Below are 12,998 nucleotides of genomic sequence, written 5' to 3' on the forward strand. Positions count from 1 at the left end.
AGTATTGGATCTCATCTTTCAGGGACCGAAAGGGGACATCGGCATAGGCGTGCCTAACACTATCCCTATCGTGACGTGTGTAGAACCCAAAATCCCTCACGCGCCGAGATCCCTCAGATTGTATTTTTTCTGCCATGAGGGAGCCCAAGGCTATAGTGAGTGAGTACATAAAGAGAGACAGTAGTAAGACGTCTATGTTCCTTCCACCCCGAGCGGGGAGGTAGGGAGGGCGCATGTGAATCTAAGAGGATACAATCATCAGAAATGCTATTACGATAAGTAATGCAGGTCTTCTGATGCTTGTTAATCTGCTTAGAATCACATGCTGTGCATAGACTAGCGAGCAGTACCCGGAGTTGCAGGTGGGTTGTGAGAAGGAACAGTAGAGAAAAGATGTCTTAGTACTGCTTGTCCCACCTGAGAATCAGACCTAGAATTAGTGTCTAGGCAATAATGTTTTGTAAAGGTGTGTACAGAACTCCAGGTTGCCGCTTTGCAAATGGACTCAAAAGGAACATTTGCAATGAATGCTATGGATGCCACAGTGCCTCGAGTAGAGTGTGCTCTAGGCTTCAAGGGCAGTTCTCTCTTAGCAAGAGAGAAACAGTGTGATGCATTTGACAATCCACCTTGAGATAGAGGAGGGGATCCTGTCTCAAAATCGGCTACCTGCTGCCACTGAAACGAAGAACTGTTTAGTCTTCCTTAGTGGTTTAGTTCTTTCCAGGTAAAACATGACTGCTCTGCGCACGTCTAGTGTGTCAAGGCTTCTTTCGGCCATGTTAGTAGGGTTCTGGAAGAAAGTGGGTAGTTCGATTGATTGGTTCACATGGAACTTCGAGATGAATTTAGGCGCAAACCTGGGATGTGTGCGCAGAACTACCTTATCTTTGTGGACTGTAACAAAGGGGTCTAAAACAGAAAGAGCCTGTAGTTCGCTAACCCTTCTGATAGAAGTGATAGCCACTAGGAAGGCTGTCTTATAAGTCAGGCCTTTCAGACTTGCTTTATGCATAAGCTCAAAGGGAGCTCCCATGAGCCTGGTCAAAACCACATTCAGATCCCATCCAGGGGCAGGGTGAGAGATGGGAGGATAAATCCTCTTAACCCCTTCCATAAAGGCTTTAATCACAGGTATTTTCAACCATAATACCTTTTGTTGTGATGTGGTGTAGGGTGACAGAGCAGCCAGATGCACCTTTAGGGAATTGAAGACTAACCCAGTGTCCAACAGGTGGGTAAGATACAGCACAATGTGTGAGGGTGAGCAATCGATAGGATTGTCGCTCTTGGAATTGCACCAGATGACAAAACATTTCCACTTGCTGGCATAGCAATAACGTGTATTAGGTTTTCTCGTTTCCCCCGAGTATATCCATGCACCTCTGAGGGAGTTGCAGGTGTCCAAACTATGACCTCAGGAGCCAAGCTGCTAAGTTCAGAGTTTGTGGGCATGGATGCAGGATCTCCCCCCTGTCCTGAGACATGTTGTAAGGGCAGGGTAGCTTTACTGGTGGGGAGAGGGACATTTCCATCAGGTGAGCGAACCAGGGTTGGCAGGCCCACATGGGGGCCACCAGTATCATGGTAACTGGTGCATCTTGTGCACTATCTTGTTGCGAAGGGAAGTCGGGGGGCTGGGTGGGGGTGGAAGTGTCGACAAATTTCCCAGACCAAGTTATCCAGAAAACGTTCCCCTTGGATCGGTTCTGGATGTACCTGGAGGCGTAGTCTTGGCATTGGGCGTTCTCCTGAGTAGCGAACAGTTCGATCTCTGGGAAACCCCATTCTGCGAAAACATTGGACACAATGTCTTCGTGCAGTCGCCATTCGTATTCTTCTGGCAGAGAAATCTCTGCTGAATATGTCTGCCAGAAGATTGAGTTCCCCTGGAACATGTTGGGACAACAAAAACATCTTGTGTTTGAGAACCCATATCCAAATGTTTTGGGACAGCTTGGATAGCAAGTGCCCCCCCTGTTTGTTAAGGTAATATATTGCTGTAGTGCTGTTGGTTAGGATCAGCACCGTCTTCCCTTGCAGTTGCATCTGAAACGCTTTCAATGCTTTGAACACCGCTAATAGCTCCAGTAAGTTTATATGATTGGATGCTACTTGAGGGGACCACACTCCATGCGCTGTCTGCTGAAGCAGGTGAGCCCGCCCACCCCGTGAGAGATGCGTCTGTTGTGAGAGTGGCTTCCACTGCAGGGGTGGTGAAGGTCTTCCCCTTAAAGAGGTTTCTCTTGACCACCACTGCAGAGAGAGAACGAGGGCTGGCGTGACAGCTAACAGATCTTCCCATTGTCCGCTGGCCTGACACCACTGGCTGTTGAGCCACTCTTGCATGGGACGCATGCGCAGCCGTGCGTGGGGAACCAAGAATATACATGACGCCATCATCCCTTGCAAACGCATGGCCTTGCGTACCGTCACCTCCCGACTGGCTACATATTGAAGAATCTGAGAGAACATGTTCTGAACCCTCGCACAAGACCAGACCGTCTTCCGTCCAAATTAGTACTCCCAGAAATTGTTTTACTTGAATGGGGACTAAGCTGGATTTCTTTTCGTTGATTGAAAAACCCAGGCTGAAGAGGAGATCTACTGTTTTTTGGGTGTTTGAACAAAAACAAGCGTCGAACGAGTCCCCCGTAATGAGCCAGTCATCGAGGTAAGGGTAAACTGGGACTGATAGTCTGCACAGGTGTGCTGCTGCCACTGCCAGGACTTTGGTAAACACCCTTGGTGCTGAAGCGATGCCAAAGGGGAGTACCTTGAATTGGTAGTGCCTGTCCTGGATCATGAACCTTAGATATTTCCTGTGTGCTGGCAACATTGAAATATGAAAGTATGCATCTCATGTCCAACGTTGCCATGAAGTCTCCTTGTTTCAGCAATGGGATAACCTCCTGCATTTTTACCATGTGAAAATTCTGGGGTTTTATAAACTTGTTCGCTGGGCGCAGATCTAGAACCGGACGCGTGGTGAGATCCTTTTTGGGTACAAGGAAGTACACTGAATAAATATCCTTGTTTACCTGAAGAATAGGGACGCCTTCTATGGCGTCCTTTCCCAGCAGTGCTTCCACCTTTTGGATCAGGATTTCCAGATGGTCCGGTGAAAGGCGCCATGAGCGCAGCGGTCTGAACTGTGGAGGTCGAGCGAATTCCATGCAATAACCGTGGGCGACGGCCTTTAAGACCCACTGGTTGGAAATTATCCCCTCCCATGCCTTGAGGAAAGATGTTAATCAACCCCTGACCGGGGTGACATGGGAGGGGACCTGGAATTGGTGGTCATTTCTGATCAGAGACTGTGGCTCCTCTGGGATTGGGGCCTTTGCCTCTACCTTTGCCGCATTTCTGACCCCTTGGGGGGTAGTAAGTGGGGCTTCCAGGTGTTTGATTTGCATTGAAGTTACCTGTGCCGTAGTTTTACCAGCACGGGCTTGCCCTCGAAAGGACCGCTGAGAGTTATTACCCCTCTGGGAGGAGGGTTTCTGTGTAATTTGGAGCAGAGACCTTATAGTCTCGTGCTCCTTCTTGGCTGTCTCCAACGCTTCATGCACTGCTTTCCGAAGAGGTTAGTCTCCTCAATGGGTTTATTAATGAGGGAGGCCTGAGTCTCTGGTCTAAATCCTGATGTACGGAGCCATGACTGTCTTTTCAGTAGAGTCCCTTGTGCAAGAGACCTGCTTGCAGTTTCCGCAGTGCCCAGGGTCTTCACCACATTCTGGTTAAACAGTCTTCCCTCTGAAACAATGGCGAGAAGCTTTGATATGCCGGGTTCAGGAACCTCTTGGAGGCATTCCTGGAGCAAATTTCATTGGGCATCAGCATAGCTTGCTAACAGAGTTGCATTATTAGCGACCCGAATGGTGAATGCAGCTGCTGACGTGACACATTTGCCCAGGGCATACAGCCGCTTAGACTCCTTGTCCGATGGTAATTCTCCCGTGGCAAGGGGTACCCCTGCCCTCTTTCGAGTGGTAGTCACTACCAGTGAGTCTGGGATGGCGTGCCCTTTGATATATAGAGGGTCGGAAGGGGAAGGTCGAAATAATTTTTTCGACTCTCGGGTTCACTGCCCGTGTCTGAGCAGGTGAAACCAATGAGGGAGCTACCCGTCTCTTAACAGAGTTAAGGAGGGGGATGGATTGACTCGCCAGAGGTTTTTCCTTAATATCTGTAACGCTCACCTGATTCCCGCAGAGGCGCCGGTCTTGACTGGGTGAATGCTGTATCTTCAAAGGTGATGTGTAACACACGGTTGGCTCTTTGGGCTGGACCTCTGTGCACTGTATGTCTGACTCGAAGAGTAAGATGTCTGCAGATAGAAAATATGGGATTAATGAACTGGGGTTATTGGGTGCCTCTCTCCTCTTCCCTTTCTCTTCTCCTGTAGAACCCCAAAGGTTAACGCCCTCACCTTAGGTAAGTGAACGCCGAGCTCTCCATCTGCCTCGGGGCAGGGTGCCGTTACCAGTTTCTTCACTGGATAAGGGTGCAGGCCTCTTGATCTCAGAGGACTGCTGTCCGTCGTTAACTGAACGGTAAGTTCTGGGTACTTCAAATGTCTTAAAAGTCTTTTGTAATGATATCTCTCGTTTTGCAGGGTTCCGGCGATGGCGGATGGCGGGCTGATGAGAGTTGAGGATCGAACCTGCGTGAGGAATAGAAGCGCCTGGAAGCACGTAAGTAAGCGCTTGTAGCCTGCTTCACGATGCGCACTAACTGTCCCTTTTATCTTGCAGGTACAAGTTCGGAGCTTTAGAGAAGCTGAAGGGTGCTGGAATACCCACTGGATTCGGCGTGGGGAGGAGTAATGGCACGTGAGTAATAAAGTTGCCCAATGTCTTTAAACGCACCTTTGTCTTTCAGATGCGGGATGCAGCGCCGAAGGCCTCCGGAGCGTGCGAAGAGCTGGTAAGCTTTTGTCTTTCAGATGCCGGAATGCAGTGCGAAGACCTCCGGAGCATGCGAAGAGTAGGTAAGCCTTTGTCTTTCAGATGCCGGAATGCAGCGCGAGGCGTTGGTGACAGCCGATGGACCAGGTAAGAGATGCGCTGCCACTGAAGACCGTAGTGCTAACCGGTTCTTTCTTTGTCTTTACAGGTGCTGCTGAAGACTGGATTCCAGGATGGTAAGCCTTTGTTCCCTTAGGCCCAGGATCAGAAGCAGAAGACACGATGAGCGGTCTGCTGCAAAGAATGCAGAATAACGCAAAGCAAGATTCATCCATCGGGTGTGGTTTAAATAGCCTCCTGTAGTGCTTAGGTGTCTCCTTCCACAGCCACGCCTAGGTAAGAAAAGAGTTCCTGCTTTCCAGAAGAGTTCCAGTGTTCTGAACCTAGGGAGTGCCTCCTGCCCCACCCAACAGGAAAAGTAGTCCCAAACAGAAGAGGATCAGGGGTTCAACTGGCAGGTAAGTAAGCAGCATGGTCTGCTGCAGGTAAGTCCACCCAAGCATTATGAGCCCGGCGCTTCCAGCGCTGGGACTGGGCATCTTTATGAGCCTGGTGCCACTGGCGCCAGGACAGGGTCCAAAAGGTCCAAATTGGGACTGGCTGGCACTCGGAATCGGGGTTATGGGTCTGCTTCCAAGGGAGTCGGGCAAGTCCTGATCTTTTGGAAGCAGAGATCATGACAATATCCTCCACGAAATCCTGCTCAGGTACCGCCTCGAGTGGCAATTTTGAAGTATTCAGCTGCTTTCTTCAATATGGGGTTTAATGCCATTTGGTCATCCACAGGGGAGGCCTAGCGAGCCGCGGTGGACAGAGGAGAGTCTAGGCACAAAACATCAGTGTCCTGATCTTGCTGTGTCCAAGGGTCTTAACCTTCCTGCTGGGTTTCCCGATCCCAGTTGTCCATAGTATCCGGTTGATCTTCCTCAGTTTGAGAAAAGAAGCTTCTTCATTATAGATGACTGTGTGTCCATCTGGACTACGTCTTCTTGTTGGAAAACATGAGACTGATCTTCCTGAATTTGGAGGTTAGGGTCTACCCGAGCCCTTTTCGGGGGGAGGATGATCAGAAGAACTGATAATCTACTCCAGCCCATCCATACAACCATACATTTTTCTGTACTCCATTTAGAGGACCCAAACGGGCCTACGCAAGGAGAAACGACGTTCTCCGCACTGCGGCGTCGAAAGGAACCTCTCAGGGTGTCGGAAAGAGGATCTCGACTATCTTCGTAAGCCTCATTGGAATTGGGAACCCAATCCGCTGAAAATGTTTCCGCGGCTTGGCCCATAACCTTAGGCTGAACCGGAGTAAGGCTGTGATTCTTCCGATGCTACTTTCGATTGTCACCGAATCGTCGTGAGACTAAGGCTCAGATTTGTCGGCAGTTGTAATACCGTCCGCGGCACTAGGGGGCCTAGCGGTCGGTTTTCCGGGTAGAGGCTTAGCCGTAGTTTTAGGGCCTTCTGAAGCCTTGGAAACATTTGAAGCGTCGGGCTCCCGCACTTCAACTCGTGTAGGTTTCGGAGTAGCGCTCTTAGTTTGTTTAGATTGCCCAGTCGCAAAACGCTGCTGTGGATGCGGGTAAGGGTTTGCATCTGAATGATCCGAGGGAACCAGTGAAGTTTTCGGCGGCCCCGCTGGCGCTTTCGCCTTTTTACAAGGAAGGCGTCGAAATTGGCGTAGGGGTTGTGTGCTTAGTGCGATGTGCTTGTACATCGCAGTCGCCGGGTGGAGTCCCTGTAGCAAGACCAGAGTCGAGCCTGGAAGGGTCGGGCGTGGCAGACCTAGGAGGGTCCGCCTCAAGGTCTATAACATCCGCATTGGACAGCTGGTCATCCGAAGTACCCTCGTCACTTCCAGCTGGCGTGGGGGAAGGTGGCTCCACGCGTGACATACTGTACGCGGCCCACCGCTTTACACGGCGCTCCTTATGGATATTGGGCCGAAGGAGTTTGCACGCCGCACACCGGTTCTCGTCGTGCTCTAGGGGGAGACAGGCGTTACACGTCCTGTGTTCGTCCTTCCAAGGATATCTGAATCTAAAAGGAGTCCTTTCCATAGCAAAAGGAAAGGATGATTAGACCAACACGGAAAAGAGGGGAAAAGTAGGAAAGACATACTAAACAATATGGCCACCCTGACCCCACTCTCCCTACTGTATAGGTCGGCCAGAGGGCCCGACCACGTGGAAAATCCGGCCGCCGGATCTTAGGGCAAAGTGACTTAACGGGGAATAAACCGACAATTCAGTAAAGATAAACAATGTCTCTAGTAAGAGCTCCGTATAGAGCGACCAGTTATCTGGGTGGAAAAAAAAACATCTGAGGGACCTCGGTGCGTGAGGGATTTTGGGTACTACACACGTCACGATAGGGCTAGTGTTACAGACACGCTTATGCAGACATCCCCTTTCGGTCCCCGAAAGACAAGCTGTAATGCTCCGCGGTTACCACTGGATGTCAGACCATATGCACAGCATGTGATTCTAAGCAGATTAACAAGCAACAGAAAAACTTATGTAAGGTTGACGTAATCTAAGTATATTTGTTACTAGTCCATAAGGGACATAAGATTAATTATTGGTCATTTTGGAGAAGCAAAAAAAAAAAACCCTTGGATGTTTTTTATCAGAAATTATATATTTTTTTTTACAGGAAACAGTATGCTGATTAAGCTATTTTTAATTTATTTTTATGTATAGGTAAGCGATTAAGTTTTCTTTTCTCGTTTTACCATTTTAAGTTTGTTTTGAATGATCTGTTCTCTTTTTTGGGTGTGCTTGGATGTGAACATAATGTAACTATTCTGTAAGAAAAACTATTCTCTCTTTTGTAAAGGTGCGTAAGCACTAAAAACAAAATTAAACATTTTTTTAAAAAATGTACCTCCATGCCCCTGTGAACTACGAGGCAACCTTCTCTGGCCTCTGAGACATCTGCCACTTTGATCTTCCAACTGAAGAATAGAACCAAAAGGAATGACCTCTCTAACTGTGAGAGGCCAGATGGGTTTGTTTTGGTTGCCAAATCGCTGCTCACATCGATTCAGCAGCTGTCTTGGAACCCTGGAGCTTTTCCAGGCGCTCGTTGGCCATAAAGCCGAAATTCTGCAAGCCATCAAAAGGCAGCAGCCTCACCTGAACATCTGGGGCAAACCCTGACCTGTGCAGCCACGCTCATCTCAATGTCACAGCGCTTGCTGCCATAGAACGACTAACGCAATCAGAAGAGTCCAGACTGGACTGCAGAGACTAGCACATTGCATCCTTGCCATCTTGAACAATGTTGAGGCAGCCCCCTCCCCTCTTCTCCCTCAGGAACGTGTTCCACAGCCATTGCTGTAACCTCCCATAGAGTAAACGAATACTTGGCCAGGGCAAATGTAGCATTAATGGCTTTAAGAGCCATGCTACTAGCCAAAAACATCCTTTTTGCTAGGGCGTAAAATCTTTTGTCATCCCTATCTAAAGGGATTGTCGGGTAGGCAGCCAGCGGTCTTTGAGGTAGACGTGGCTGCTTGAACAACCAGACTTTCAGGAGTGTCTACACAAAGTCTGGGTCTATAGCCAAAGGCCTGTACTTTTTTGTAAAGTCTTTATTTACTGCTGTTGTAGTGTCCAGCTTTTTCCAATTTTCTATGATGCTGTTTTTCAAAGCTGCATGAAATGGTAGTACAGGATCCTTTGGATAAGAAGCCTTCTTCGGTTCATTTGAAGGGGCGGATGGAGCTGTCTCTGAACGCCGCCTCTAGCATCTGAAGGCAAATTCCTCCCAATCAGCTTTAGACCCCAATTTGCTAGGAAAACGTACGCGCTTCCCGTCAGGTGAGGATGACGACGAAATTGAATGGCAGCGATAACGCCACTTCTTATATGAGGACGACTAGTACCGAGAATCGCTCCTCGATCTTGATCACATAGAAGGCTTAAGAGCGCTTTTTAGCTGAGAGGTGAAATACCCCTTTAGCTTTTGTCGTCTGACAACCTCTTTTTTGACAGGGGTAAGTCGAAGGAGATTTAGACAAAGGCCTACCTAAGGCAAGCTTCCCCTTCCTTTCCATCAAGGCCTTAATGTTAATCGATTGGCACGCACCACAGTTCTGGCCCACCATTAGACACGAGAGGCATTATTCAGTGAGGATCTCTGTTGGCCATTTTCGATCCACAGTCCGTACACCTCTTGAATCCGGTCCTTGGAGTAGATGTTCTAGCTGGGAACATAACATTTGCGCCTCCTTACACCAGATTAAGCCTCAACACCTCTGCCATCAGAATACAGCGACGACCTAAAACAAAAAAAAATGGTGCAGCTGGACACAGTCTCTTGCACTTGTACACTCTCCTGACCTCCCTCAGCACCCGTCCACATGCTTCATCTCTTGGGCTCCTTACGGGATCCCGGCTAGCCACCTAAATCCTTATCTGGGCCAAATGCACAAACTCATTCTAAGCCTTTTCTGAGAAATTTCCCATACTCTGGGCTACGGTCCCCAAGGGCGTCCGACCACACTCCCGTTCAGACCATATTAATGGAAAAAGGCGCTATATAAATGACTACTACATATTGAAGACTTGGAGAAAACCATGAGGCGACAACCATTCAAAGTGTGCTGTGCATGCGGAAAAACAGAACTGAAGCAACGGGCGCGGCGTGTGCTACTTTTGGCAGCATCACAGCTGAGAGCAGTATGGAAGACATTGAGGGACCTTGAGTCGACAATGTACAGAGCCCTCTGCTGTTGAAATGTTTCCAAAGCTGCAAGCAGGATATATCAAAGATGACGAATCCATGGGCAGACACGATGCATTAAAAGTGTCATATTGATTTATGCCAAAATTACAGAAAGGTAGTCCTTTTGTTTTAAACATGTAACATGATTGAGCACAGTTCATGAATAAGAGATTAGGCTTATTCGTTCTTTGCATACACTCGGAACAATTCAGAATTGCAGAATGGTCTGTGGCCAACTATTTTTATTCTAACTCTTTTCCTATTGAAATGCAGATTTTCGTTCCCTCAGAATGTTTAAGAACCAGTCGAGAGCGCAATAAGGGTGGGCCTAAAATATCACCATTTCCTTCAATTGCTGATATTGTGCGCCCGTGAAGTTAGCTTAATAACCCTGTGGAATTTCGGATGAACACATCCATCGTGTGAGAGTATAGGAAAGACTCCAAGAAAAAGCATAAGAGGAAAGGCCTACTAGTTTATGGGGAAAGCTTAAATGAAGGTCATCATCCAAACCAGGTTGAAAGCATTCCCCAGGGAACAAACTCCATACACTAATGTGAGGCATATTCCTTAGGAAGTGGCTCTCCATCACAACACTTCTATCTACGGCAAAGCCAACTTTCGAAAGAAGGGAAAAATTATCATCTTGCTAATTTCACATTTGTATGGGCCGCGAATGAGCCTTCTAAAGACATTTGAATCCGTGTCTGGGGAACCGGATGGGACTAACTGTTCATGTGTTTTAACCAAAAAGGAAATTGTGTGAAGTGTTACAAATGCTAACACATTACATACATTAAAAAAGTAATTTGCTGGCAATAGCTACTTAACAGTCTAACATTTTGAGTGTTGGATTACAATTTACTGCACGCCTCTTACCTGGTATGTGTTATCAAAACTGTCGTACATAAACCTCGTGATAAGGGATGTCTTTCCAACTGTGGAAGTGCAAAAGGGAAAAAAAGACAATAGTTAATACAGAGTTCACGCTATAATAACTGGGATAGTTGGGGAACACAAAGTTGAGCATTTTCCGTAGGTATGTAAAATTAGCGTGTTATATGTAAGACAACAACTTCAAAGGGGATCTACAATTATTTCTTCAATTTCATCTTTAAGATAAAGAACACAGTACAAAAATTAAAAGCAAAGAACAAGTTACACTATTGCGACTACTGTACTCTAGTCCATGTCCGCGTTCCTGCATACTTGTGGGAGTTTTGTTGCCACGGGACTGTAGCACTATGTGCAGCAAATCATTAGCTTTGTTTTGTAGCAAAACTGTGCACAACCACAGCCCCACCCATATCCATTTACGAAGGCATGAAGAACGTCTATTATCCTGACAAGACAAAGAGATTCTAATATGCTAAAATTAGTACGACTTCCCCCACTGGCACTAGAGTAGAGAAAACCATTGGGTGTTGGTGTCTGCCTTTAGGTCATTTCATTAGAAAGCTTCTACTTCGAGGCGGGAACGAACAAGTTCAATGTTGTCCAATGTCTACAATGTTTTTCATAGACATCTTTGGTCGATTTAGATCCCCTATCCTAGGCTTGTCCCCCTCATGTCAACGTCCAGCAACATGCCTACAAAAGAAGGGTCAACATGGAGGGTTAACTGCACTATACCATTTGCAATTTGTCTAGCTTAGGTGAACTTCCCACTAAAGAACATGCTTGTCGGAAGGGAGCTCTTTCTCAAACACTACAATGTTTTTCCATAGTCCTTGATTGGAGGCTGCTAGCAAAGAGTCGGAATGACTGTACAACCACTGGACAATATAGTCGTCAATGTCTGCTAAAGTAGAGGATTAAACGAAAATCAGGTTTGCCTCAAAACACGCCCATAAAAGCTACTGAGATTGCGTACTGAAGCTAGGTATAGATCTCTGCCAATTCCCAGATATCAAATGCCAACACAAAACCAAACAGCTAAGCATACGACCAGGCTGAAAAAGCTGGTACCGGCTAAACGCCTTTTCTGACAGTCAGGTAATTGCTGGATATTAATCACAGACCCAGGAAGTTTAGAAAAAAATCAATTTTATACCTAGAACAATAAGCCGAGATCATTGGCATCAGAGGAAAAAGCAATTCAGATTCCAAATGTGGCGATTTTTTTTTAGGAAAGAAACAGATTAAATCTAAAAAGGTAGAACCTTTTGAAGCCATATCGTGTTGCACCTAGTAATTTAACCAAGCCAAAAGGTATTAGAACTCCTGTCAGTGGCACGGCTCTGCTGGTATTGCAGATACAAGCAGCGCGTTGAGCTAGGTTAGTGGCAGATTCCCATATGTCCCGGGAGGATAGCTCAGCGGCAATGTGCTTGCCTTGCAACGTGCTCGCCTTGGAAGCTAGACGACACAAAGCAACACAGGTTCGATCCCCGGGTCCGCGCTTAGAAACCTCTGGGTTTTTAAGCGTGTTATAAATACGCAACTAAGAGAAAAACAAAAAAAACTATTCCTGTAACAGCGCCTCGATGCCCGCGGGCTGTGTGAGCGCTTTAAAAATGCAAAAATTAATAAATAAATAGGTCAGTTGTTTCCCCAATTTAGTTGTGACTACGTGCATGTTTTAGGAAATAAAATGTTTTATACACAGATTGTGTGCAGGGCTGGTGATACCAGGTAAGAAAATGAGCACAAAGTCTGCACAGCTTAAAATGCTACCAGCTTGAAGAAGTGCTAGGCAGTACTGAATGACAATCAAAGATTTTCAATGTAATAATAAGATTGATCAGGATCTTGTGTCTAGACAGACACCAGTGTTTATTTTTGTTCTTTTAATGTATATTGGTGAAGCGCACTTTTTCAACCTTAATATAAAATACAAAATGTACCAATAAAATATTAATTCATATTGAAAATTAATTCAGCACAACAGTAAATAGTAACATTCATATTGAAAATTATTAAAATTAATATAAAAACAGAAAAAATCTATACTCCTAATACACAAACAACAAGTTACTTTCTTACCTGGTAATGTTCTTGCGATGGGATGGTCTGACGACGTATTCCATATCTATGACAGATAATCACCACAGCTGTGCTGCTTCTGAAAATTTTCCCCATCTGCGTCCTGCATCGATGACATCAATACGCTGTCCTCGAGGGCCTCCGTCGAGCCGACGTCACCGGATGTTATAAGTAGGACACACGACGCCCGTAGCCTCAGTTACAGTTTTTTCCCAGAACGTGTGGTACCAATCGTCTGCCAGTACGACCCCAGAAAGCCTTGCGGAAACGTAAGATGCAATCGCAAAAGAAATTCTGTAGCGGGGAAGG

The 12,998-nt window shown here is 46.7% G+C and overlaps 1 protein-coding gene across 9 annotated transcripts in view; it reads right to left on the minus strand.

Moving 5' to 3' along the window:
• The window catches only part of LOC138480737 (ras-related protein Rab-6A-like), a 457,834-nt gene that overhangs the window by 395,644 nt on the left and 49,192 nt on the right, over positions 1-12,998 (minus strand). For all 9 annotated transcript variants that reach the window (XM_069612467.1, XM_069612468.1, XM_069612466.1 and 6 more), the window contains exon 2: positions 10,584-10,642. In XM_069612467.1, coding sequence (XP_069468568.1) covers positions 10,584-10,613 — 30 coding nt within the window. In that variant the 5' untranslated portion in view covers positions 10,614-10,642. The remainder of the gene's footprint in view (positions 1-10,583; positions 10,643-12,998) is intronic.

This window comes from Ambystoma mexicanum, chromosome 5p, assembly GCF_040938575.1.
Source record: "Ambystoma mexicanum isolate Mex_15411 chromosome 5p, UKY_AmexF1_1, whole genome shotgun sequence".
NCBI classification, from domain to species: domain Eukaryota; kingdom Metazoa; phylum Chordata; class Amphibia; order Caudata; family Ambystomatidae; genus Ambystoma; species Ambystoma mexicanum.